General features: G+C 38.2%; 2 protein-coding genes across 8 annotated transcripts in view; one reads left to right on the top strand and one right to left on the bottom strand.

The window, feature by feature from the left end:
- MFSD14A (major facilitator superfamily domain containing 14A) overlaps positions 1-15,870 on the top strand; it is a 48,589-nt gene extending 32,719 nt beyond the window's left edge. Inside the window, exons 6-12 of the mRNA XM_033197188.1 lie at positions 44-262; positions 541-654; positions 1,678-1,749; positions 9,664-9,776; positions 10,976-11,073; positions 12,997-13,160; positions 14,509-15,870. Of these exons, the coding sequence (XP_033053079.1) occupies positions 44-262; positions 541-654; positions 1,678-1,749; positions 9,664-9,776; positions 10,976-11,073; positions 12,997-13,160; positions 14,509-14,715 (987 nt within the window). The 3' untranslated portion in view covers positions 14,716-15,870. The remainder of the gene's footprint in view (positions 1-43; positions 263-540; positions 655-1,677; positions 1,750-9,663; positions 9,777-10,975; positions 11,074-12,996; positions 13,161-14,508) is intronic.
- Positions 6,848-26,575, bottom strand: part of SASS6 (SAS-6 centriolar assembly protein) — a 59,268-nt gene continuing 39,540 nt past the window's right edge. For 5 of the 7 annotated variants that reach the window (XM_033197185.1, XM_033197184.1, XM_033197181.1 and 2 more), the window contains 3 exons: positions 20,585-20,682; positions 18,035-18,129; positions 16,056-17,934 (listed from right to left, as the gene is read on the bottom strand). In XM_033197185.1, coding sequence (XP_033053076.1) covers positions 17,828-17,934; positions 18,035-18,129; positions 20,585-20,682 — 300 coding nt within the window. In that variant the 3' untranslated portion in view covers positions 16,056-17,827. Of the gene's footprint in view, positions 6,904-9,640; positions 10,706-16,055; positions 17,935-18,034; positions 18,130-20,584; positions 20,683-26,575 lie in introns of those variants that run through there. The other 2 variants (XM_033197182.1, XM_033197183.1) reach the window with 2 other exon arrangements.

Below are 26,575 nucleotides of genomic sequence, written 5' to 3'. Positions count from 1 at the left end.
AAGGTAGCCTGACTAATCTCTATCTATCCTTAATTTATTGCAGGTTTCAGCAACATTTGCTGCAAGTTTAGTCACCAGTCCTGCAATTGGAGCTTATCTTGGACGAGTATATGGGGACAGCTTGGTGGTGGTCTTAGCTACGGCAATCGCTTTGCTAGATATTTGTTTTATCCTTGTTGCTGTGCCAGAGTCGTTGCCTGAGAAGATGCGGCCAGCATCCTGGGGAGCACCCATTTCCTGGGAACAAGCTGATCCTTTTGCGGTAAGTTTATACTTTTTCCTTCTCCTTGATAAAAAAGTGCATGATTCAGTGCAGCGTTAATATTTTGTTGTGGGTATTTCTTTTGGGAAAACATCTTGGGTTTTTCTTTTAACATTTTGAAATGTTTTTCAGAATAGTTTGGGGAATATGAAATAAATTATAAAGGACAACTAGTTGTCCATGCGTACAGTGCCAAAAGGAATCTCTGCATATTCTTAAGAACAGTTCCGTAGTTTTGACATAAAACCTTATATCAATCAGTCTTTTTCTTGTTCTAGTCCTTAAAAAAAGTCGGCCAAGATTCCATAGTGCTGCTCATCTGCATCACGGTGTTTCTCTCCTACCTACCGGAGGCAGGCCAATATTCCAGCTTTTTTCTATACCTCAGACAGGTAAAATCCTCTTCCACTGAGGTGGACTTTTCCTTCATTGTCCAGTGCTTTATAAAAATACTGAATCTTGAGAGAACTATAATAGTAGTGGCCTTTAAAGATGAATATCAGTGGGCTTGGCATAGTGACCCACGCCTGTAATCTCAGCACTTTGGGAGGCCAAGGTGGGCAGATCACCTGAGGTCCGGAGATCGAGACCAGCCTGGCCAACATGGCAAAACCCTGTGTCTACTAAAAATACAAAAACTAGCCAGGCATAGTGGCGGGCACCTGTCATCCCAGCTACTTGGGAGACTGAGGCAGGAGAATCGCTTGAACCTGGGAGGCAGAGGCTGCAGTGAGCCGAGATTGTGCCATTGCACTCCAGCCTGGGCAACAAGAGCAAAACTGTCTGAAAATTAAAAAAAAATAAAAGAATATCATTTAGTCCACTAGACTTAACTTCCTGTTCCATGTGGCTGATATTCCTTGTGCATTTCTTATGGGGTTATTTGGTATATTAAGATTTTGGCTTATTTCTGTCTAAGAAAGTTAGTTTTCCCTGTCCATATAGGTGGTTTGAGTTTATTTGTTGGTTGTAGAAGTGACGGGATGATTTAAGCCCTTCACCTGCTCCAGCTTCTTTGTGATTTGGACCATATGTAAGTAGAGCAACTAGCCAAAATGAGAGCAAAAACGAGTTTTTTTCTCCTTGACGCTAGTCTCCCTAGACAGAAATCAAGCCTTTAACCAATACATGTAAAATGCACAAAATACTGCAATATTTATTTGTAAAATGATTCTGAGTTCTTGATAAGTATCTCCAATGTAGTATATCCACACTGAGGTACCCACCATGGATAAGTAGGCATTTTTAGTATGTTAAGATTTGTTGTATTTCCTTTGAGGAATTCTTTGTTTATAAATGAATTACATTTAATTTTTTCTGGCCCATTTAATGTTAATGTACAAGTAGCTGCATTAGTTTTCTATCTGGTATACATTTGTATTCATTAATGTTACCTTTTCTGGAAACTCTTCTAGATAATGAAATTTTCACCAGAAAGTGTTGCAGCGTTTATAGCAGTCCTTGGCATTCTTTCCATTATTGCACAGGTGAGTTTCTTTTTTTAGTTAGAGTGATGTCGTAGAGTGAGCCTGGCTGGCCATCTAGACTGGGGCCTCATCTAGTGATGGTATCTTGGTGGAATCAACAAAGTCAGCAGTCTGAGGTTGATAGGTTCAGAAATTCAGTTTGTGTAGCTAGGGTTGATCAAATTTTTGGGACTGACATATATTAATACAGGATATAGAAATGTAAAAGCTAGTTTATTGATGTATACTAGGATATATGCCTGGATGATGTTAGAAGTTTCATGTCTGTTAGTCCTTGTCCTATTTATTCACTCATTCAACAGATATTTATTGAATACCTACCGTGTGTCAGGCACTGGGGATACAGCAGTGAACTTAACTAAATTCTTGCTCTTGTAGAGTTTACATTCTGGTGGGATAAGACAGAAAATAAAAACACCAATGTAAACATATCAGGTGTGTTGAGAACTACAGAGAAAAAAGCTAAGGGTCATATAGAGAGTGACTTGGGGGAAAGGTCTTAAGGCACAGGGGGCATGGTTGAGAAGACTTTGCTAATGCAAGGTGACATTTGAGCAGAGACCCAAAGGTATGAGGAACAAGCTGTAGGATTATCTGGAAGAAGAGAATTCTAAACAGTACAAACAAAATTCTCAGGAGAGACTGTAGCTGGCCTGTGTAAGAAACAACAGGGGGCCAGTGCGGCTCCAGTTGAGTGAACAGTTGAGAGCATCTTAGAAACTGAAGTCCAAGAGGGAGTGAGGGAGCAGATCATATGGGACTTGCAGGTCCTCATAAGACTTGAGTAAGATAGGAAGTCATTGGTGGGTTCTGAGCAGCAGAATGACATGAAAGTGTATATCTTGGCAGCCTAGTTGGGAAACAGTTGTTGTGTGATGAATAAGATATTAATCAACACAGGAATTTGGATTTTCTGAGGAGATACTTCATCCTGGCTTCCAAACTATTTCTGTTTAACAGTAAGAGTACCAGTTTTCTCCAGTGGCCTCCATAATTCCCCCACATCACAGAGCGTCGTCCTCCTTTCTGTGAAAAAGCTCCGCCCCCCTTTCTTGCTATTTGGCTGTTTCCGAGACTCGATGAAGATAATCTAGTCTAAGTTAATACTTTTTCTCACCTTTGATGTAATCTACTAGATTGCAACTTAATTTTATTCTAGGGTATTTTTAATTGATTCTTGGATGGTTCACCATTTTTCGAGTAGGATTCCTTCTGCAGATCTCCTGATTCATTCTGTTTTGGTGGGTTTAGCAACAAATTTCAAATTTAAATCCCATATGCCTCCCCAAGCCTCTGCACATACATATACTTGGTGTTGAGTATTAGGACTATTTCTGGCTTCAGGTTTGTCCTGAAAATCATCAGTCTGAAAAAACAGTGCATTTAAGTATTCATTCCAGCTAGCCATGAGAAAAGTGCTTTTCAACTTTGGGGGAAAATACACTGTAGCCTTTCTATAAAAATGGCTTTAAAAAAAGTTTTTGAGGTCAGGTGTGGTGGTTCATGTCTGTAGTCCCAGCACTTTGGGTGGCCAAGATGAGGGACCACTTGAGCCCAGGAGTTCAAGACCAGCTCAAGCAACTTGGCAAAACCCCATCTCTACCAAAAAAAAAAGCCCAGTGTGGTGGTGTGTGCCTGTGATCCCAGCTACTCAGGAAGCTGAGATGGGAGGATTGCTTGATCCTGGGAGGTTGAGGGTGCAGTGAGCCACAGTTGTGCCATGGTACTCCAGTATGGGCAACAGAATGAGACCGTGTCTCAAAAAAAAAAAAAAGTGTAAGGAAAATACACAGTATGTGTAGAACTTGATGAATTATCAAAGATTAACCCAACCTTGCAACGGATGTGATCAGCCTGGTCATGAGTATCTTTTTCATACATTGCCGACATTAGATTTGCTAACATTTTGTTTAAGATTTAGATGAACAGAGCAGACTAATACTGTAATGACACGTAAGAGATTGATAGCTATAAGGTCTTAGTTCTGTTTCTTACTTAAATGACCATGGGAGCTGTATGCATCTAATAAATTTAGTCAGTGACACTGCAGACCAAGTGATGAGTGCAAGGTGCTTTTGAGAGTATTTTTCCTCTGTTCAGCAGATGGCACCTGGCACTAGGTTACAAGATGAAAAACAGTCTCTGAGAGTGCAGAATCTGGCAGGGCAGACAGGTAAAGAAAGGAGAGGGATGTAGTTGGATTTGTATTGGAAAGATCAGTGCAGCAGCAGAGACCTGAAGGCAGTAAGACCGCAAAGGTGCACGCAACCCTCCAACCACCATTGCTGATACAGCATGACAGTCACAGTCCATGAGGCACAAGGTCCTTAAGTGACCATTTAGGTATTGGTGCTTATGTAGAAGAATTAACACTTTATATCATTATATATGAACCACTACATTATTACATGTATAGCCTCAAAGGTAGAAGAATGATCTTGTATTCTCGTTTATGCAGAAGTATACATTTGAGAATGACTTGTCCCCTGTTGATCTCCCAAACCACTGAAAAACCAATGTATTTCTCCTTCCTCTTCAGCAGCAGGGAGCTGCTGATAGCTCTCCATTTACGCCTGTTTGCTGTAATTCTTACCCGTGTGCTTTTGTTCCTGCTATTCTTTCTGCCTCCCCTTCCTCCACCCTAAGTATCCTTTTTCTGGGTTCCCATGCTAATGTGGGCATATCTCTATCATTGTACAGAATACACTGTAGTAGAGATTTTATCTCTGTTTATTGCCTTAGTTTGTCAGCTGTAGCGGACCTCTGAGTAAATCATGAGGTCAGGATTGTATCATACTCATTTTTGTCATCCTGGCACCCTGAACTGCCAGGAGGTGCTAAACGAAATGTCATTTTTTTTTTCATAATGTTAAAAAAAAAAAAACACTTAAAAATTAATTGTAAGCACTTTAAAGTTGGGAAGCGTTATGTGACATTATGGTTATGTAGCTTCTCCCCTAAAATGATTAGATCTGGTAACAAGGTGTGGGCCAACCTTCCAGCGAGAGCCAAGTAGTTGCTGTCCCCTTTGGAAGCTTTTCTTTCTGGTTTGCCGGCAGCCCCATTGCTTCCTGGGCACCAAGTGAGTTCCTAACACTTGCACTAAGTAAGTGTTTACATGAGAACATTGATATAGTTAGTTCTACACATTTCTTTTTTCTCTTGTGCTTTCCTATCCAGCCCTCTCTATGGGGGTGACTCCCACACTACACCTCCAGTCCAGTCCCTGAGCTCCTATTTGACACATTGGCTGGGTATCTCAGTCTTAACATGGCCACAATTAAAATCTGGGTTCCATCTTCTGCCTGCCACCGCTGTGCTCCTCATCTCATTCAGTGGCTTTACCACCACCTGGTTTTGGGGGCCAGAGATGTTAGTGACATTCATGAATCCTTTCTCCCTAGCCCATCAAATGATACTTCCTATCATCTCTGTCTCCAAAATACATCTCGAATCAGAGCGTTTCTGATATTCTCCGTTAGTAGGAACCCAATCTGAGCCGTGGCCGTATCCTCCATCTGGTCTCTCTGCCTCCATCTTGCCTCACTATAGTTCATTCTGCATTTGGCAGAGTAATTTTTGTAAAATGGAAATTTAATCGCATCTTGCCTATTTAAAACTCACTTTCCTTTGCAACCAGAATAAAATCTAGACCCCTCATTATGTCATTTTCCTCCACTCTCCACATGGTTGAGTGTGTTCTGTTTCAGTCCAGGGCCTTTGCACTTGCTGTCAGCCTTGCTAGGGGTGTTCTCTTTCCCCAGATCTTCACATAACTACCGCTCTCCCCTTATTCAACTTGCACTTCAGAAAGGCCTTCCCTGGATCCTGGTTTAAGCAGCATCTCCATCACGCTGCCCTATTTTATTTTGCTCGTAGCATCTACAACCTGGAATATCTTGTTAAATAAGCGGGCTCATGTCCATCTTTCCTCCACGAGAAGGTAGTCCGTGTGTGGATACCTTGGGTACTTTGACTTACCTGTGTGTCTTCAGGCCAAGAATAAGAGTTGGTCTTATTAGGAATTTGGCAAATAGTTAACAGACTAACCAAAGTTGATGTTAGTGTTAGCTGTTTAATCAGCTGTGCCATCTTAAGTCATTTAACCTTTGGGACTCAGTGCTGTCGTCTTCAAAATGAGAGTTAAATTAAGGGACACCAAAATTTTTTTCTGTTCAAGAACACTGTATATGTTAAGTATTTTGTTCCATTATTAATATTATTGAGAATATTATAACATTTAGAATTATGCATGTTTTGCATAAACACTTACTAAGAACTTACTGGGTGCTGGGGATATAAATGTAAATAAGAGAAAAGTTCCTGCCTTCAAGAAGAAAATCAGTGTTCCCAGTTAGAGTGTTATAAGTATCAGTGTCTTTTAGGGCTTTGGGTCACAAGATGGGCTGTAGGGGAAGGAGTCCAAGAGGAGGTTTTCACAGCAGTGGGCCTGCTGCAGTAATTCTGCACATAGGATGTTACCCCAGGCAAGGGGGATTGGTGTATCTGAATTGTTTCCAATTTTAATGACTCATCTCATGGCCTTAAGAAAATATATTCTTGTCCAGGTGCCGCGGCCCATGCCTGTATTCTCAGCACTTTGAGAGGCCAAGGTGGGTGAATCACCTGAGGTCAGGAGTTCGAGACCAGCCTGGCCAACGTGGTGAAACCTCATCTCTGCTAAAAATGCAAAAAAAAAAATTTAGCTGGGCATGGTGGCACGTGCCTGTAATCCCAGCTACTTGGGAGGCTGAGGCAGGAGAATCACTTGAACCTAGGAGGTGGAGGTCGCAGTGAGCCAACATTGCGCCACTGCACTCCAGCCTGGGCAATAAGAGCAAAACTCCATCTTGGGAAAAAAAGCGGGGGGGAGAAAAAGACTGGGTGCGGTGGCTCATGCCTGAGATCCCAGCACTTTGGGAGGCCGAGGCAGGTGAATCACAAGGTCAGGAGTTCGAAACCAGCCTGACCAATATAGTGAAACCCCGTCTTTACTAAAAATACAAAAATTAGCGGGTGCGCTGGCGGGCGCCTGTAGTCCCAGCTTCTTGGGAGGCTGAGGCAGGAAAATTGCTTGAACCCTGGAGGCGGAGGTTGCAGTGAGCCGAGATCATGCCATTGCACTCCAGCCTGGGCAACAGCGAGACTCCATCTCTGAAGAAAAAAAAAAGAAAGAAAATATATTCTCCAGTTAATGTAATCTATAAAATGGAAATGGGGCTAATAATGCATTCTGAGCCTTTTTTTTATTGAACTGGGATTTATTCTTTGAGAACAGCTTTCCACAAAGGGAAAGATACTCATTTCTGTAGATAAGTACTTGCTGGCTAGATGCGTTGGTTGAAGGGCTATGAAATGACTGCATTTTATAAGTACTTTTTGGTAATATGAATGATCTATGCTTGAGAAGTCTCAGCTTTCTTAGGCCAGCATTCCTGAAAGAACACGTGCTCCAGGGTACACAGCTGGCCCATGCCATCCTGTACCCACGGAGCTGGGAGTTGATGCTCAGCCTTCTTCACTGCCCTGTCTCTTGGCTGAAGTTCCAGGGATTTCATCATAAGTGAAATCTATTTTTTAACAGCGTTTCTTCCTTGTAGTGCTCATCATCATCTCAGTGAATAATGAGAACAAATGTTTTCTGCTCTGTGAGTTCCTGGAGCCATATAAAGAATCCCAGCTTTTTAGATGAAAGCGTTACCTTCAGGGATGTTCTTGAAAGTAGTTTCCCAGAAGTTCTTCAACTTTGCATTATAGTTCCCTGTTCTTCTGAGACAGTTGGAGGCCACAGAGCTTTGGGTATAATTACAGTTTCCTTTTTCATAATTAATTGAAAGCCAGTCTCTGATTTATTCCACAAATAAAATCATTTTTAATTATTTCTAACCCTAATTTGAATCCTAATTATTTCTAATCTTTCTAATTCTTTTTTATAATATTGGCCACCAGTTCCCACCCATAAGCCATGGGAAGTATGTGATTTACTACCTTAGAAGAAAGCAACATGATCACACAGATTGCATTTGATTGGGGGCAATAAAAATGGAAAATATTTAGCATACTTATCAGACTGGAAAATAATGGCTTTAGAGTGAAAGGGTGAACAAATTTTCTCTCTTTTTTTTTTTGAGATTGTCTCTGTCACCCAGGCTGGAGTGCAGTGGTGTGATCATGGCTCACTGCAGCCTCGACCTCCTGGGCTCGAGTGATCCTCTGGACTCAGCCTCCTAAGTAGCTGGGACCACAGGGGTGTGCCACTAGCCTGGCTAATTTTTCAACTTTTTGTAGAGATGTGGTCTCCCTATGTTGTCCAGGCTGGTCTCAAACTCCTGAGTTCAAGCAGTCCTCCCACCTCAGTCCCCCAAAGTGCTAGGATTACAGACATGAGCCACGGTGCCCAGCCTCAATGTTTCTTTCCGTTGAAGTGTTTCTCAGCTAACTGCTGGCTCTGGGCGAGTTTCCTTTTCTGGTTTGGTTGCTGAAGAATGTCATTCTACAAGGGAGCCATGCCTTGTGGAACTCAATCTTATACTCACATGAGTTAGTGAAAGTCTTACAGAAGAAAGCTGTGAGTTCTAATTGCCCAAAATTCCTTGAAAGAATCATTTGCTTTTCACTGGCATATTTGTGATTAAATTCTTAAATGGCCATCTCAATTTAAATAATTCAAAAATTACATTTTATGGGTTTTAAAGTGTCAGCCCATCATAAAATAGTGACTTCCTGAATTATTTTTACTTCTTTGTCTATGGACTTACTAGCTATCTTATGTCATGTATTAAAAACTTTAGTTAGAATAGCAAAAAAAAATTTTCCAATGTTCCCAAATCACTGCTGAATTTCTGTTAACTTTGAAAGAAAAAGGAGGCACAAGAAAACCCACCCACTGATAATATTGTTTATTAACTCTGACTATTGCCAGGCACACTTCTAAGAACTTAATATAAATATATCTCATTTAATTCACATGACAAGGTTTTGAAATAGGTGCTGTTATCCCCATTTGGAAAGAGACAAAAGTGAGCCTCAAAGTCAAGTGCCTTGCTCAGAGCCACACAAAGCCAAGATTATGATCCAGGCTGTTTTTCTAAAGTCTGCTGTTAATTAGTATACTGTATTTCTCCCAAATCAAACTTATTTACTGTTTATAAAAGACATCATGGTTTCAACAATAGATTAATTTAGGTAAATAATATATGGGTAATCATTGTTCTATGTTAGGTTTTCTTTAGTTGCAGAATAAGCATTTTAGACTAACTTGGACCTAAACAAGCTTTAAGGTTATTACGTAATGGAGATCTCCAAATCATTAGAACTTTTGACCCTTCCATTTTTTTTTTTTTTTTTTGAGGCGGAGTCTCGCTCTGTCGCCCGGACTGGAGTGCAGTGGCCAGATCTCAGCTCACTGCAAGCTCCGCCTCCCGGGTTTACGCCATTCTCCTGCCTCAGCCTCCTGAGTAGCTGGGACTACAGGCGCCCGCCACCTCGCCCGGCTAGTTTTTGTATTTTTAGTAGAGATGGGGTTTCACCGTGTTAGCCAGGATGGTCTCGATCTCCTGACCTCGTGATCCGCCCGTCTCGGCCTCCCAAAGTGCTGGGATTACAGGCTTGAGCCACCGCGCCCGGCCCCATTTTCAACTACTAATTTAAGTGGTCCTCAGTAGAAATGTACTGAATAGGAAGTTTTATCTTTCAGTTTTCTAACTCTCTCTCAGTCTGGATCTGTGTCAGCAGAGGTACTTTTCATCTCCTTATGTGACCTGGACCAGTGATCTCAGACATATTCAGGGCAATTATTGCTGAAAATCAGCCAAATTGTGGAAAAGTACCATAGTCTTTTTATAGTATAGATTGAAAGAAATCACTTTTAAAAACTTTATTCCGATAAGTCTTTTTTTTTTTTTTTTTTTTCAGACCATAGTCTTGAGTTTACTTATGAGGTCAATTGGAAATAAGAACACCATTTTATTGGGTCTAGGATTTCAAATATTACAGTTGGCATGGTATGGCTTTGGTTCAGAACCTTGGTAAGTATAAATATTTTAATGTTAATAGTTTTAATTTTGGTGTTAGCCCTTCTGTTTTTATTTGCTTCTCAACTGAGCGGTAGACTATAATCTGTCTCATACTATGCTTTTTATCTTTCAAAATGTGTCTGAGTCTGCCACTTGTATATTTATATATTCTCCTAGAATGACTTGAGGATTAAAAAGGTGACCTTTTGTAGCAAAATGACAGGCTGAATTTTTGAATGAGATTATACAGCTTTTGAATCTTTAAGGAGCATTTAATCTAAATCAGTCCTTTACTGATTTAGTATGTAATCAGTATAATTAGTAGGAAAAAGTATGTAATCCCATAGCAACAAGGCCCTGAACGTTATTTACATTTTTTGCTTTTCTGGTTAGGAAAAAGAAAGTTGTATAACCAGTGATCATTACTGATAGCAAACCAGAAGTGAAAACAATCCAATTGTTTTGGTGCCAGCTTCATGCTGTGTCTCAGCTTTTCCTCCCAGTTGGATTTCCTGCAGGGGCGTTGAGTAGTGGTGCTTGTTAGGCTGCCCGCGTAGATAGTGTTATTGTGCTCAGGCATTACGGGACTGGACTCCATGGTTTGCACTAATATTTCAGACAGCTCACTGCCTCGTCTCTGTTTGGACTTGGATAGGAGTAAGCATCAAGAGTGTGACGATTTGTTTTCCAGACTAGCCTTTGCAAAGAGGTGCTCACAATTGGGGTTACCTAAAACATTTCTTTTAAACATCAAGCCAGGAACATCCAAGTTACTTGTTCTTTACAATTGAAGGATTAGATCAAATCAGCGATATCTTCACACTGAATCACAAATCCATAAGAACTTTGCTAAAGACTTGTTGGCTTCATGTGTTTGGAAATATTTGATGATGTTTCTTCATCTGTATCATACATTATCCTCAATGTAACCTCTCAGCTGCCTGTAGAAATAATACCCAGCACATTTTACAGTTTGGAACATGATATCCTAATTTTACATGACACCCTCACAGCACTCTTGTGAATTAAGTTGCTGCTTTTGTATACAGGGTTACACTGTTAAGCTACTTGCCCATAGTCACCTAGTAAGCAAGTTCAGTTCTCCTTTTCTCTACAGCCATTTCACAGTAAGAATTAGTTAAGTATGTAGTTTGACTTTCAGGTACAGTGGAGACGAAGTTACTGTTTTGGTTTTGCTGCTTTCATTGCAGGATGATGTGGGCTGCTGGGGCAGTAGCAGCCATGTCTAGCATCACCTTTCCTGCCGTCAGTGCACTTGTTTCGCGAACTGCTGATGCTGATCAACAGGGTGAGTTGATGGGAACCAGCGATAATTATTTAAAAGTACAGAATGTTCTAATCCTGTGTTCTGTCTCCTGGGTACTGAACATAAGTATATCTTCAGGGTAGAGAATTTTAAAATTGCTTTTGATATAAACAGGAAAAGCAGATTCTAGGGTATTTATCCTTAGGTAGATACATATTCCCTTTTCTCTCACTTATTATATGTGGCTTATCTGTTCTGTTCTTAGAAAATTTACTGATGAGACTGGGCATGGTGGCTCATACCTGTAATCCCAACACTTCAAGAGGCTGAGGTGGGCAGATTTGAGTTCAGGAGTTGGAGACCAGCCTGGAGAACACAGGGAAGCCCCATCGCTAAAATGCAAAAATTAGCTGGGCAGGGTGACGCACACCTGTAGTCCCACTTACTTGGGAGGCTGAGGTGGGAGGATCACTTGAGCCTCAGAGGCGGAGGTTGCAGTGAGCCAAAATCAGGCCACTGAACTCCAGCCTGAGTGACAGAGTGAGAGACCTTGAAAGACCTGTCTCAAAAAAATTTCCTGATGAAGGTTGGCCACAGAATATTAACTAAACATTAAGTTTTTGCTGTGTTGTGCTAGACACCTTGTGGGATATATTCATAGACCTTTTATGAATGTTGTCCCAGCTACTTGGGAAGCTGAGGCAGGAGGATTACTTGAGCTCAGGAGTTTGAAGCTAGCCCAGGCAACACAGCAAGACTCCCATCTCTAATAAAAAAAGAAAATCTTTCAGTCATCTAAAGATATGTAGCATAGCAAACATTTTTAATGTCAATATGCTTTTTTTTTTTTGGTGGGAACATTTAATTCTTGGGATGCCAACAGATGAGGAATAATTCTTTGAAAAGGATGTTTTTTCCTAGTCATAAGGATAAAAGGGGCACTGCAAAACAGTGGCAGTTGTCACTTGGTTGATAAATGAGGAAGAAAAGGCTTATGGCCAAAGCAAGTTGCATTTTAAATTAGAGAAAAGATCCAAAAGAGAAACAAAAATGCTATAAAAACAGTGTTGCCAGGCGCAGTGGCTCATGCTTATAATCCCAGCACTTTGGGAGGCCAAGGCTGGTGGATCACCTAAGGTCAGGAGTTCGAGATCAGCCTGGCCAACATGGTGAAACCTCGTCTCTACTAATAAAGTACAAAAAAGTTTAGCCAGGCATGATGGTGTGCACCTGTAATCCCAGCTACTCGGGAGGCTGAGGCAGGAGAATCACTTGAACCCTGGAGGCGGAGGTTACAGTGAGCCAAGATCCCATTGCACTCCAGCCTGGGCTACAAGAGTTTAACTCCATCTCAAAAAAAAAAAAAAAAACCAAAGTGTGATTTTGGCTGGGCACAGTGGCTCACGCTTGTAATCCCAACACTTTGATAGGCTAAGGCAGGAGGATCACTTGAGTCCAGGAGTTTACCACCACCCTAGGCAACAAAGTGAGACCTCATCTCTACAAAAAGTACAAAAATTAGCCAGGCATTTGAGCCCAGGAAGTTGAGGCTGCAGTGAGCCAAGTTTGCGCCACTGCACTCCAGCCAGGGTAACCCCCCCCCTTTATTTTTGACTAAAAGGGGTCTTAAGTAGTTGCTTGGGGACAGAGAAATTTTAACATTCGTAGTTGTGAAATCGTGACTGCTTTTTACCAGCCATGTGTTGAAGGCTGTAATCTAGGGCATAAAGTGGTTTTGCCCACTTGTTTCTATGTTAGACCTATACATGGGTACATCCAAGCTCATGTTTGCATAGGACAGCTTACTACACTTTGTAGAGCTGATAGCTTCTAAATATTAACTACACTTTGTAGAGCTGATAGCTTCTAAATATTAATAGTTTAAGTGATTTCATATTTGTACTGGTTCTAGGGTAGGGAAAAAATACGTAGTTTACTAAGTGATAATTTGTTTAAACAATGTAGGTGTCGTTCAAGGAATGATAACAGGAATTCGAGGATTATGCAATGGTCTGGGACCGGCCCTCTATGGATTCATTTTCTACATATTCCATGTGGAACTTAAAGAACTGCCAATAACAGGGACAGACTTGGGAACAAACACAAGCCCTCAGCACCACTTTGAACAGGTAATTCTCATTCACATGATCAAATTGTATAGTTCATTTGGCTAGATTAAAAGATACTAGTTTTTGGTCATAAAAACTTGTATGTGAGATTCTATTTTTGACTGAATAAAATGCTTAAAAACCAGAGTTTAAGGGACTGTGTTCTTCTACATACCGCCTTGTGAAAATTGGCTGTGCGTATTTTTTTTTCCACTTGAGAATGAAAAATTTTAAACAACCTGATTTGTCAATAGCATATGTAACAAACCATTTCTCTATACTACTAGTCTCTCTTTTGAAACTTTTCTAATATCACAGTTCCATATAACTGACTTCTCATACAAAAGGCAGGCTTATGTGCTGGTAAATACCTTTGTTCACTTTGCTATATTTCCCTCCTTTCAACTGAAAATTACCAGTGCTGATCATTTTGGCCAATATTAGCAGCTCATCAGTTTCCTGGCTTATTTAGCAGAGTCTGCACTAATCGTCCAACCCACTAAGACTACTTTTAAATAAAAGAATGTTTGTGGGCCATACACAAATTAAAACTGGCAGTGCAAGCTTCTGCTAAGAATGAATGTAATTTTGGGCTAAAACAAAGGTCTTGTTTTTCTTAGTAACCTGTGTTTTTTTTACTTTCAGTCATTTGAAATTATAATTACCTTCTTGAAACAAAGAAATGGTCATTTATTCTGCTACCATAGTAAATACTGTATGCCACCTGATTTTATTTTTTAGTTTTTTTGTTGTTTTTGAGAGAGTCTCACTCTGTCATACACGCTGGAATGCAGTGGCACAATCTTGGCTCCCTGCAACTGCCGCCTCCCGAGTTCAAGTGATTCTTGTAACATCAGCCTCCCGGGTAGCAAGGATTACAGGCATATGCCACCACGCCCGGCTAATTTTTTTTTTGTATTTTTAGTAGAGACGAGGTTTCACCATGTTGGTCAGGCTGGTCTCGAACTCCTGACCTCAAGTGATCTGCCTGCCTCAGCCTCCCAAAGTGCTGGGATTACAGGCTTGAGCCACCATGCACAGCCTGATTTTATTTTTGAGATCTTTCTATAAATGTTTTCCCCTTGGACTAACAAATTAATCATAGAACATCTGTGTTCACATTTTGTGCTGAAAGTCATGATAAAATATTTTTGCATAGTCTATTTGCCAGTTGTTATTCCCAGAATTTTATAGAGAATGTAATAGTATCTCTTTTCTCCTAAAAAGGGGATGCCTTTTATAATTATGGCTTTAATAAAGAGAAGAGCAATTAGCTTGTAATTCATAAATTAATACTAAAAGGTATGCAGTTTCTCCTTATGAGTAAAAGTACTTGTGTAAAAATCCTAATTACTTTATTCTTCCTCAGAATTCCATCATCCCTGGCCCTCCCTTCCTATTTGGAGCCTGTTCAGTACTGCTGGCTCTGCTTGTTGCCTTGTTTATTCCGGAACATACCAATTTAAGCTTAAGGTCCAGCAGTTGGAGAAAGCACTGTGGCAGTCACAGCCATCCTCATAGTACACAAGCGCCAGGAGAGGCCAAAGAACCTTTACTCCAGGACACAAATGTGTGACGACTGAAATCAGGAAGATTTTTCTATCAGCACCCAGGTCTTAGTTTTCACCTCTAGTTCTGGATATACATTCCATTTCCATCCACAGTGTACTTTAAGATTGTCTTAAGAACTGTATCTGCATGAACTCCGTGGGAACTAAAGGAAGTGGGAACTCAAAGAACCGGACAGTTTTCCAAAGATGTTACAATTTCTTTTGAAAAACCTTTTGTTTATTAGCACCAATTTCTTGCCACTAAGCTGTTTGTTTTACCATACATCCTTTAATTAAAAACTATATATGTAACTTCTTAGATATTAGCAAATGTCTCTGCTACCATTTCCTTAAGGTGTTGAGCTTTAACTCTATGCTGACTCAGTGAGACAGAGTAGGTAGTATGGTTGTGGACCTATTTGTTTTAACATTGTAAAATTTTGAGTCAGATTTTAATATTGTAAAATCTTGGGTCAAATAATTCAAAGCCTTAATGCAGATGCACTAAAACAAAGAAATGGTAAATGAATTGTTTGCATTTTAAAAAAACTTTAAAAAAACTGTACTAAATCTGAATCATGTTTCAAGCTTGTTTGCAGTACTTTTAAACATTATTCACTACTGTTTTTGAAGTGAGAAGGTATCAGCCATTTAGAATTTAAATTGGGGTGTTTAGAGCCTGTAAATCTAAATGCTGGCTCAAATTTGTTCCCCAGCTACTTCTTATACCACTATTCTTTTAATGTTTGCATAATCATAAGCACCTCAACACTTGAATACATAATCTAAAAATTATATAGTAAAGCTGGTAGCCTTGAAAATGTCAATGTGATATCTATATGTAGATAAATATATATAGTGGCCTTTCAGGACTGTCACAGTAACACTTTATTTACAGAGCTAATGTTTGTCCTAAATTTTCAGGACCCTAGAGGAGAGCTTTATACAATTACTGATGTGAATTTCTCTAAAGTGTATATTTTTGTGTCCAGTTATATTATTTAAAAAAGTGTTACTTTGTAAAAATTGTATATAAAGTACTGTATAGTTTACACTGTTTTCATCTTGTGTGTGGTTATTGCTTAATGCTTTTTAAACTTGGAACACTCACTATGGTTAAATAAGGTCTTAAAAGAAATGTAAATATTCTGTTAATAAAGTTAAATATTTTAATGATTTTTAAAAAAAAAAAAGTCTTGATCTGTGAGTTCCTATAGGGCCTGTTTTGGCTTTGTTACCATATTCATTTTTACAGTAACAAATCAAAGAATTATTCATTCTTTGCATCCATTTCTTTTCCCTCACTAAAAAATACTCTTCAAGGAAGACAAGAGGAAAGAAACAAAAATGCAGTATGCAGATTAGCTTTGAAATACTTGACTTTCAGAGTGTAGATGCTGTATAATAGTTTATTAACAAAGCTCAGAGTTTACAGAAATAATATTAAATGCAACACTTTGATTATTAACACATGTACAATTTTACACTGCAAAACAATTGCAACGAAAAGTTTAAGAGGTAGAAAAAAGAATTAGCACACTTGGAAGTCTATATACATTTAATACAAAAAAATTTGCAAGATGATAGCATGATATCTTTTTGAAAATTCAACTTTCCTTGTGTACATATATGCAAAGAGATATCTATGTTTAAAAAAAGAGAGCTACCTGTATGTCATGCATCACATCCAAAACCTGTCACAATATTTTATATATATTACATAGTATTACAACAAAGCCCCTTCCAAAATCACCAAGAGGCTTCTTTCCAGAATAGCAAGTGCTTTCAAGTGACTACCAAGTATTCTCACTAATACAGTAGTATATTTAAATGGGGGGGCAGGGGGAGTATCACTGCCTAATATTAGTTACTGAATTTTCAGATTAGATCCCTAGTTTAAGACACATTCAATTGCCAGTAGTTTCAAGATACTGGCTTCATAAAAAAATATTAGCAAAGATTCTTTCTTACCATGGAACTCAGTAACATTATTATACCATTAATATCTTGAAATGTTTCTTCATCTGTGTAATAAAGTATTTGAAACTAATTTTAAAATTACCACATGAGCATTAGTACTTCACAAAAATTGATTTGGAAGACTCTTTAGAGAATGCTACCAGGTATTGTTTGTCAATAAGAAAACAAAACGAGGTCCTATGATTCTGGGTGAATTTTTAAAAAATCAGTTTTTCCAAAGGAACAATTCTTAAAACTTTTAGTTACAGGGAAGAGAAGAAAATTGTACCTTCTAACAGTTATTTGTTTTGCCTCGTTTATTAACATTGAAATCAACCGAAGTTCTGATACTATAAAAATAAATGAATCATTCATGATACAGATTTAGTAGTAGTACCAAGTTTTAAGATTCCACTGATACAGATTTAACTGCATATTAAACTACAAATTGAGAAAAACTAGATGAGTATAAACATTTAGGAAGCACTAAAGTTTTAAAAAACCTGTCAGCTCAAATGACTAAAGCACTTAATCTGGTCACATAAATATACTGTCCAAATTATTTTTTTAAGTGTATCAAGTTTATTTGATTCATCAGTAGCAAATTTAAATGTTTCAAGGAAAATATGCTACGAAGGCTTAATTCATTTCAGTTATTTAAGGTAAATTTAGGACTTTTCCCTTTAAATGTCATCAATAATACAGATATCTCAGGAGCTAATCATTTTCCCTCAAAATTTTCAGGTGTCGAATTTAAAAGTTTTGCTTTACCAGTGAAAGTGATAAAATGAATTAGCATTCTTTGGTTGCATACTATGAGGTTATGAGCAGGTTTTAGTTTACCCAGATTTTCAATATGATTGGAATTTCCCTTATAAGGATCAACTCTTTCCTTAGAACTGAATTTCTAAAGAATAGCTTAATAAAATTCATACTATTATTCTATAAAATACCATGTTCACAAACCAAAAAATGTCATTTACTCACAATCTTTACCAATCCCCAAGTACAAATCTGTTCCTATAAACTGCCATAAAAGATAGCAGTACTTAAAGGATCCAGTTCAACAGCTCAAGTAAAATTTGAAACTTGCTATTTTAGGATTTGATTCGTGTTGACATATTTTTTAAGCACCTGAGTTTCTAAAATACCAGTAAAAAGTAAAACATGACACTAGAATTAACTGTTTGGTAGCTGCCCAGGGAAATATGCTGAAGATGCCGAGGGGAGCACTGTGGGTTTGGAAGACACTTGTAATGCTCCTAAAGTGCCATCTCTCTGATGGTCTGCAAATGAGGACAAAAAAAAGTTCCTGGTATTCATTAAGTCTTCATACATTACATTTAATTAAACTAGAGAGTACAAAATCCAGAAATCCCTGCTCACCTGAATTACTAAATAGGTTCTGGCTCAGTCCGCGTAAAGGAATGCTATCTTCCCTTTTCTTCAGGTATTTGGATTCCAACCCTAAATTTTCACCACTTAAAAAGAAAATGGTAATTACTTACTTAACAAAGTATTAGTTTTGAAGGTTTATCTCATATATATACATACGCAAGATAATGTAGCTAAGTTCTATTTATAGCTTAGCTTTGTTCAGAACACATTCTTCACTGGTTTCTTAAGCAAATGGTAATTTTATACATAAACCAAAGTATCCTCAGTAAATAGTAGATTATAATAAAATCTTAAGAGCTGGGATAAGGATGGTGGGAAAAATGAAAATTCTACAAGTGCTATAAAAATTTAAAATACTAGCATATAAGTGATACATGCCAGAAAAATAACATGCCTTGAGAGTAACACTATTAATTTCTAACTCATATTTAAAATAAGATTTTTTTCCTTTGACCAAAAGCTCTTCAAAATTTTCCAGTGCTTCAAAGTAGTCATGACCAAATATTAATACACATTCCACAATAATAAATTCTGGTCAAATTAATACAAATGAGAAAATCGGGGCGAGAAAGAAGGGCATTTCTGTATGTTTCCCTTTTCTACCACTGCCATCTTTTCTAAATCTGTCCAGTGTTAATGGTTTCCCTAGTATTACTTGTAATAAGTTAAAGGCTCTTGCAAAACAATGAGAATAAATCAATCCTTAAAATTAAATGATGGTTGCTCTTAACCCAATTTTCAGAAAATAAGTGGGTGAATAGACTCTTTTTCTATTTTTTTCTTTAATGTTTGATACCCGGTGCCACTTTTTGCTAGCTGACAAAATAACCAGAAAAAAGTCAAAATCACTGAACAGTCCTAATTTTATGGAGAGATGGTTATGTTTGACTTCATATTACAAATATGATTGTCATATTCTCTGCTAGTAAAACTGCTCTATAATTTTTTTTTTTTTTTTTGAGACAGGTTCTTGCTTTGTGATGCAGTTTGGAGTGCAGTGATATGACTGATCATAGCTTACTACAGACTCCAACTCCTAGGCTCAAGTGATCCCTCAGCCTCTCAAGCAGCTGGGACTACAAGCATGTACCACATTGTCTGGCTTTTTTTTTTCTTTTCCTTTTTTCTTTTGAGGCAGGGCCCCCAGGCTGGAGTGCAGTGGCAGGATCATGGCTCACTGCAGTCTCGACCTCCAAGACTCAAGTGATCCTCCTGCCTCAGCCTCCTGAGTAGCTGGGAGGGTGTACGTACACCATCATGCCTGGCCTATGATGAATTAAATATACTAAACATTATGATATGCTACCATTAACAGGAATTCAAGGTACTCTCCCTGTGAATAAGTGAATTTTGATCTTTTTAAAAAACGGAGGCTCACAAATACGAACTTTTTAAAATTATTTTTTCTATTTATTTTTTTGAGACAGATTCTTGCTCTATTGCCCAGGATGGAATGCAGTCGTGCAATCAGCTCACTGCAACTTCTTGCCTCCTGGGTTGAAGCGATTCTCATGCCTCAGCCTCCTGAGTAACTGAGATTACAGATGCCCACCACACCCGGCTAATTTTTGTATTTTTAGTAGAGATGGGATTTCACCATGTTGGCCATGCTGGTCTTGAACTCCTGGCCTCAAGTGATCCACCCACCTTGGCCTCCCAAAGTGTTGAGATTACAGGCGTGAGCCACTGTGACCAGCCACAAACATTAACTATTTTAACACATCATGATCCAATGAATAAAAGCTGAGAGCTGGGGATGGAACCCTCTTTGAGCTATATTAGTAATTTAGTTTGTAATGTAGAACTGGGATGGTGATAGCTCATGATAATGAGTATCGGCAGACAGGCCTTAAAGTCATTAAATTTAATAAATAAGTATATTAGTAATAATAAATTACAAACATGAAGCTTACCCAGAGATAAAAGTTTGTCTGTATGAGTGGTTTGATTTAACCACAAGTCATTGAATCAACAGACTTCACTATGTAAACCCTGTTTAAAAACCAGGGTTGCAAAAAGGCATTAAAGCTTATTTATGTTATCTATAGGAAAATCTCACAAACCTTTTTACTCATTCTCTGCATATTTCTAGCATATTAACTAGCTGGTATTTTAGATTAGATTATACTGAAAGCAGTAAGTCAGAAAAATGGAGAGCTTCCAGGGGCAGACGTAGCCATATAAGAAAACAAAAACAGCTGACCATCAAGAATGTTTAAAAATTTCTGTGAAAATATCTGAGAATATCTGAAAGACCAGTCTTCAGTTACGTAGGAAAATCTCTTTCAACAAATAAAATTTTACTATCTAAGCATATCCCACATTAAAAAAAAATGAGTAGATTGTTGGAGGAAACAGGAAAAATAGGAGAAATCTCTTTTTTATAGCTAAGAGTGATTCAACTTAAATTCCACTGATCAGTAACTTGCAATGTCTCAGGTAGACAGGTGGGTATCACAGCTCTCAAGCACTGAGAAAAATTCTTTAAGATGGCCTTCAAAATTGCAAACATTAAATTTTATGTCATTAAGTACTTACTTTTCCTTATCAGTTGAGCAAGGCATACTAATAGTTGCTCCTGACCGAACGTCTCCTAGTGATGCATTTGGTTTTGTAAACTGCATATTAAACTGAACCTGTGAGAAGGAAAAACATCTCATGTAACTGAGTTATACAGAATTAGACAGTTTTGGGCAGAGGAGGGGTTTGAAACAGAGCCTTGCTCTGTTGCTTAGGCAGGAGTAGAGTGGCACAATCATGGCTCACTGCAGTCCCAATCTCCTGGGCTCAAGCGATCCTCCCACCTCAGCCTTCCAAGTAGCTGAGACTACAGGTACATGCCACGAAGTCTGGCTAATTTTTTATTTCTTGTAGAGACGGGGTTTCACTATGTTGCACAGGCGGGTCTCAAACTCCTTGTCTCAGTCTCCCCAAATCATGGGATTACAGGGATGAGCCACCATTCCCGGGGTGAATGAGACAGTTCTATATTGAGATGGGTGGTTAAATTTGTTTTCTGATAAATCTATACATAAAAATGCAGGCTTTGGCTAAGTGTGGTGGCTCATGCCTGTAATTCCAGCACTTTGGGTGGGTCACTTGAGTTCAGGAGCTCGAGACTAGCCTGGGCAACATAGACTCCATCTCTACTAAATAAATAAGCCAGGGGTGATGGCACGCATCTGTGGTCCCAGCTACTCTGGAAGCTGATATGAGAGGACTGCTTGAGCCCAGGAGGTTGAGGGTGCAGTGAGCCAAGAACATGTCACTGCACTCCAGCCTGGTGACAGAATGAGACCTTGTCTCATAAAAAAAAAAAAAAAAACCACCCGAAAACAAACAAACAAACAAAAACAAACAGTTTTCACCTATATTTTATAACACAAGCACATGCTATTGAAAAGAGTTAATAAAAGGAAGCCTAATTCTCTTTTTCCTTTTCTTTTTTTGAGACAGGGTTTCATTCTCTTGCCCAGGCTAATTTTTGTATTTTTCTGTAGAGATGGGATTCCACCATGTTGCCCAGGCTGGTCTTGAACTCCTGGGCTCAAGGGATCCTCCCAGCTCGGCCTCCCAAAATGCTGTGATTACAGGCTCACATAAGCCACCCGCCCAGCCGAGAAGCCTACTTCTCTTTATGTAAAAAAGTAAATACCTGTCATACAAGCAAAATGAATAACAAAATGATTCTTTTACCAATTATTTTCAAACAAGAATATGAACATTAATACATTAAAATAAATGTTAGTATTAAAGTAACCAAGGATCACAATAACGCATTTACCTCATACATTCTGAAAATTCTTCCCCTTTCAAGACTTTCAAAGCCTATTTATTTAAAGATTCTAAATGAGGGCTTGGAATCTGAATTTTAAAGTCGTCAAAAGTAATCAAGTATCTATGCAAAAATCCAAAATAAAGTAACAGCATATAAGATGTAGTTTATTTAAAGTAATAATGTACTATGGAATTCCTGTTTATATCAGGAAGGTATAAATCTATAGGAAATCTATAAATATAAATTAATAGATCAAAAAAAATTCATGACTACTCTCATACAAAAAGACATAAGAAAGTACACATCAGTTTTTGGTAAAACTCAAAATAGGAATAGATGGATACTAACTTAATATGATAAAATTATAAAGATATATGCTACTTTACTTGGCTATCAAGGTTGAATACCATCAAGATACCAGTTCTCCCTACATTAATCTACCCTTAACAGCATTACATACAAATAGGATATTTTTAATCAAGAAAGTTGATTCTAATATTCTTTATTTTTAAAAAACATGTAATAAGAGGGAGGCAAATTAAGAAGATACCAGTACTAATACTAATATAACTTCTAGCCACCAATCATAAACAATTTGGAAACTGAGCAAAATAAATGAAGAGAATATTCTCAGACACAAGACCACAGACAATGCAGGCCTGTGATCTCCAAGATGTGATCCCTACAACTGATTCAAACTTTCTAACTGGCAACCCCTTCTTGACAGCAGATGCAGAGGGAGAACATAATTGCTAAATTGAGGAGATTAAGTTAGAGTTTAGGGAGATTGAACCGCTGGAGGCTGTAGGGCTGAATTCTGATGATAAGGGAGCTATACAAAGAACAATCTCCAGCTACCTGCCTGTCAATGTCCTTGAGTCTTTACTGTTCTAGGCGTATGCATAGGGAAAAACTCATCAAGGCTGGATAAATAAAGGAGCATTTTTTTTTTTTTTTGTGAGATGGAGTCTCGCTCTGTAGCCAGGGTGGAGTACAGTGGTGCAATCTCAGCTCACTGCAACCTCGGCCTCCCAGGTTCAAGAGATTCTCCTGCCTCAGCCTCCTGAGTAGCTGGTGGGACTACAGGCGTGCACCACCATGCCCAGCTAATTTTTGTATTTTTAGTAGAGATGGGGTTTCCCCATGTTGTCAGTATGGTCTCGATCTCTTGACCTTGTGATCTGCTCATCTCAGTCTCCCAAAGTGCTGGGATTACAGGCTTGAGCCACTGCATCCATCAATAAAGGAGCAATTTAAGCTTTGAAATATGGCTGAACTAACCCTCAAGTAGAAGTTACTTTAGATGCACGCTATTAATGCTAAAGAATAAAAACAAAAACGCTCAAAGGAATCAAAGTGAGCCACAAGTAACTTAAATGCCTGCCACTCTTGAGCAGGCACAGTGGCTCATACCTGAAATTGTAGTGCTTTGGGAGGCCAAAGTGGGAGGATCACTTTAGGCCGGGAGTTCAAGACCAGCCTCAGCAACATAATGAGACTCCACCACTACAAAAATTTTTTTAAATTAGGTAGGTATGGGAGTGCACCTGTAGTCCCAGATATATGGGAGGCTGAGTTAGGGGGATCACTTAAGCCCTGGAGTTTGGTTTTACAGTGAGTTATGATCACATCACTGCACTCCATACTGGGCAACCCTGTCTCAAAAAAAAAAAAGCCTGTCATGCTTTAAAGAAATGTAAAATCCAGACAATCAACAATGTAACACTCACAATGTTCCACTTATCAAAAAGTACAAAGATCACAATAAGATGTCATACTCAGAAGAAAAATTAGCCAACAGAAACAGATTCAGAAATGGCAGAAATTATAGACCAGGGACACAAATGTAATTGTATAAGAACTTAATGGAAATAAAAAGTATGAGAAAATTGAAGATATAAAAAAGAGTGCAATGAAAATTCTAGACACAAAATAGTCAATATATAAAATGAAAATTTCTCACTGTATAGATTAACAGCAAATTATACACTGCAGAAGAAAAGACTAATAAACTTTAAGACACAGCATCAGAATCTACATAAAATGAAACATATAATGAAATAAACTAAGTCTCCCTGGGACAATATCATGTAATCAACCATGTATAACTGGAATACCAAGGAGGAACACCAAAAAAGAGAACAAAACAGAAAAAGAAATGTGAATAATGACTAGAATTTCCTAAACTGATTAAAAACTACAAATCCACCTATTTAAGAACTTCACAAAAACCCGTCAGACATGACATACAAACTCCACACCAAAGCATAATTAACTTGTTGAAAATTAAAGATAAAGAGAAAATTTAAAAGCACCCAGAGAAAAAGGTCACTTCATATAAAGGAAACATTATAAACAAGACTACTGACATCTTGCCAGAAAGTATTCAATCCAGGCAACAATGGAATAACATCTTCAAAATACAGACAGGAAAAAAACTTGTCAACCTAAAGTTCTATATTCAGAGAAAATGAAGTCAAAATAACAACATTATGAGACAAAAGAAGAATTAATTCCCCACAGACCTGCATTGTAAGAAGCCTTAAAAACCTGTACTATAAGAGATCTTAGTTATTGAGGAGAAAGGAAAATGCCAGATGAAAATTTAGATCTACATAAAGGAAAAAAGAGTGTAAATAGTAATGTATGGGTTAACCAAGGAGACTTTTCCTCATTGTTTAATGTCTTTTAAATATACTTGATGGTTTAAAGAAAAAAAAGTAGAGCTTATAACAAAGATAGAAGTAAAATTTTAACAACAGTAGCAAAAAGATAGGAAGAAATGGGAGTATGTTATTGTAACGGTCTTATTTTACATGGGAAGTAGTAAAATATTTGAAGGTAGATGATGAAATTGTATATTGTAAACCAGAGTAAACACAAAGAAAATAAAAGAAAGCCAAGAGTAAATATAAAACGAAAAATGAAATAAAATGCACAAAACTAACTGGAAAGAAGGCAGGAAAAAAGCAGAAAAGGGAGACAAGAAACAGGACATACAGAAAACAAATCATAATATGGAAAAACTTATAATATGCATTACATTTTAAATTGTTTAAGAATGTCAGAATGGATAAAAATGAGTCAATTACAAATATCTAAAAGAAATCACATTTAAAGACACAGACTGGAAAACAAAAAAATAGAAAATGATAGTTCATGTAAATACTAGGCATCAGAGAGCCAGAATACAATATTAATATCAAGGTAGATTCATTTTCTGCTGAGATATGAAAAAAGAAACTCCTAAGGATCAAAGAGTGAGGAAAATCCCTTTCTTTTCATTTTTCCCTATGTTCTTTCCTGCTCCAATCCCCAGTCTACTATATGGAAGCAGAAGTGCCAGAGTGAAAACAGTGGCAAGGTGGTAACTAAAACTTTGAAGGAGGGGAATCATTATTTTCTTACCAAAGGCACTGTGGTCTCATTAACAGGGGAAATATCCTCACTACTTTTCTCCTCTCTTTGTCCTCTTGCTGCTTGATAACAGATGCAGATACAATTACAGGAACTGTAATTGCATAGCACAGAAGGGGAACCAAGGTCTGTATTTTCTAGCCAGAAAACCAGGAAGGGGGACCCTAAGGACACGGAAAATTCTGAGGAAATCAGAGAGAGAAAACTCAAGGGAGAAATCCTATAAGGTGGTATATAAACTCTTAGGCTCGCTTATGAGCTGTACAGATCTGACCCTAATCAGCATACCAAAGGCTTTGGGAACTGACTATGGGGTAAACTACTGCCAAGGTCACAGAATAGCACATTTGAGACAGATCCAAACAGCATGACACGACAAAGTCTTTAAAACTTGAACTGACAGCCAGGCATGGTGGCTCACACATGTAATCCCAGCATTTTGGGAGGCTGAGGTGGGCAGATCACATGAGGCCAGGAGTTTGAGACCAGCCTGACCAACATGGTGAAACCCCATCTCTACTAAAAATACAAAAATTAGCTGGGCCTGCTGGTGCACATCTGTAATCCCAGCTACTCGGAAGGCTGAGGCACAAGAATTGCTTGAACCCAGAATTGCAGTGAGCCGAGATTGCGCCACTATCCTCCAGCCTGGGCGACAGAGTGAAACTCTGTCTTTAAAAAAAAATTGAACTGAAGAAACAACCTAAAGAAGGCTAATCAGAACTTGAACCTAACAAGACTGTTTGCTTAAAAAAAATAAAAAAAAAATTAAAAATCACATTCTTCTTAGGATTTAAATAAGATCTGGGATCTCATAATATTTTAATGTCCAGGATACAATCCAAAATCACTCAACAGAAAACTAGGGAAATGTAAGCAACTCATAAGGGAAAAGATAAACCATGAAGTGAACCCCAAGATGACACAATTACTGGAATTCTCAGGAAACCACTTCAAATCACCCATTATAACCGTGCTCTAATAACACTGCTCAAATGTTCAAATGAATGTAAAAAAGTCTCAGCAAGAAAAAAAAAGAAAAGAAAAGAAAATGAAATGGAAATCTTAGAACAGAAATAATCGCTGAGTGGGCTTGATAGTAGAACGGACAGAGGAAAGAGTAAACTTGAAGGCGGATCAACAGAAATAATCAAATCTGAAAAACAGAAAAAATAAGAATGGAAGAACAGAAAGTTGTGGACCTTTAGGAAAATAAAAATTTACATTCATGTCTTTTGAGTCCTAAAAGAAAGAGTGTTCTGCAGAAAAAAATATTTGACTACATGGGAGGCTGAGGTGGGAGGACTGCTTGATCCTGGGAGGTCAAGGCTGCC

This window comes from Trachypithecus francoisi, unplaced genomic scaffold (genome assembly GCF_009764315.1).
Source record: "Trachypithecus francoisi isolate TF-2019V2 unplaced genomic scaffold, Tfra_2.0 Lachesis_group5, whole genome shotgun sequence".
Classification (NCBI taxonomy): Eukaryota; Metazoa; Chordata; class Mammalia; order Primates; family Cercopithecidae; genus Trachypithecus; species Trachypithecus francoisi.
This window is presented reverse-complemented; position numbering and strand designations above follow the sequence as displayed.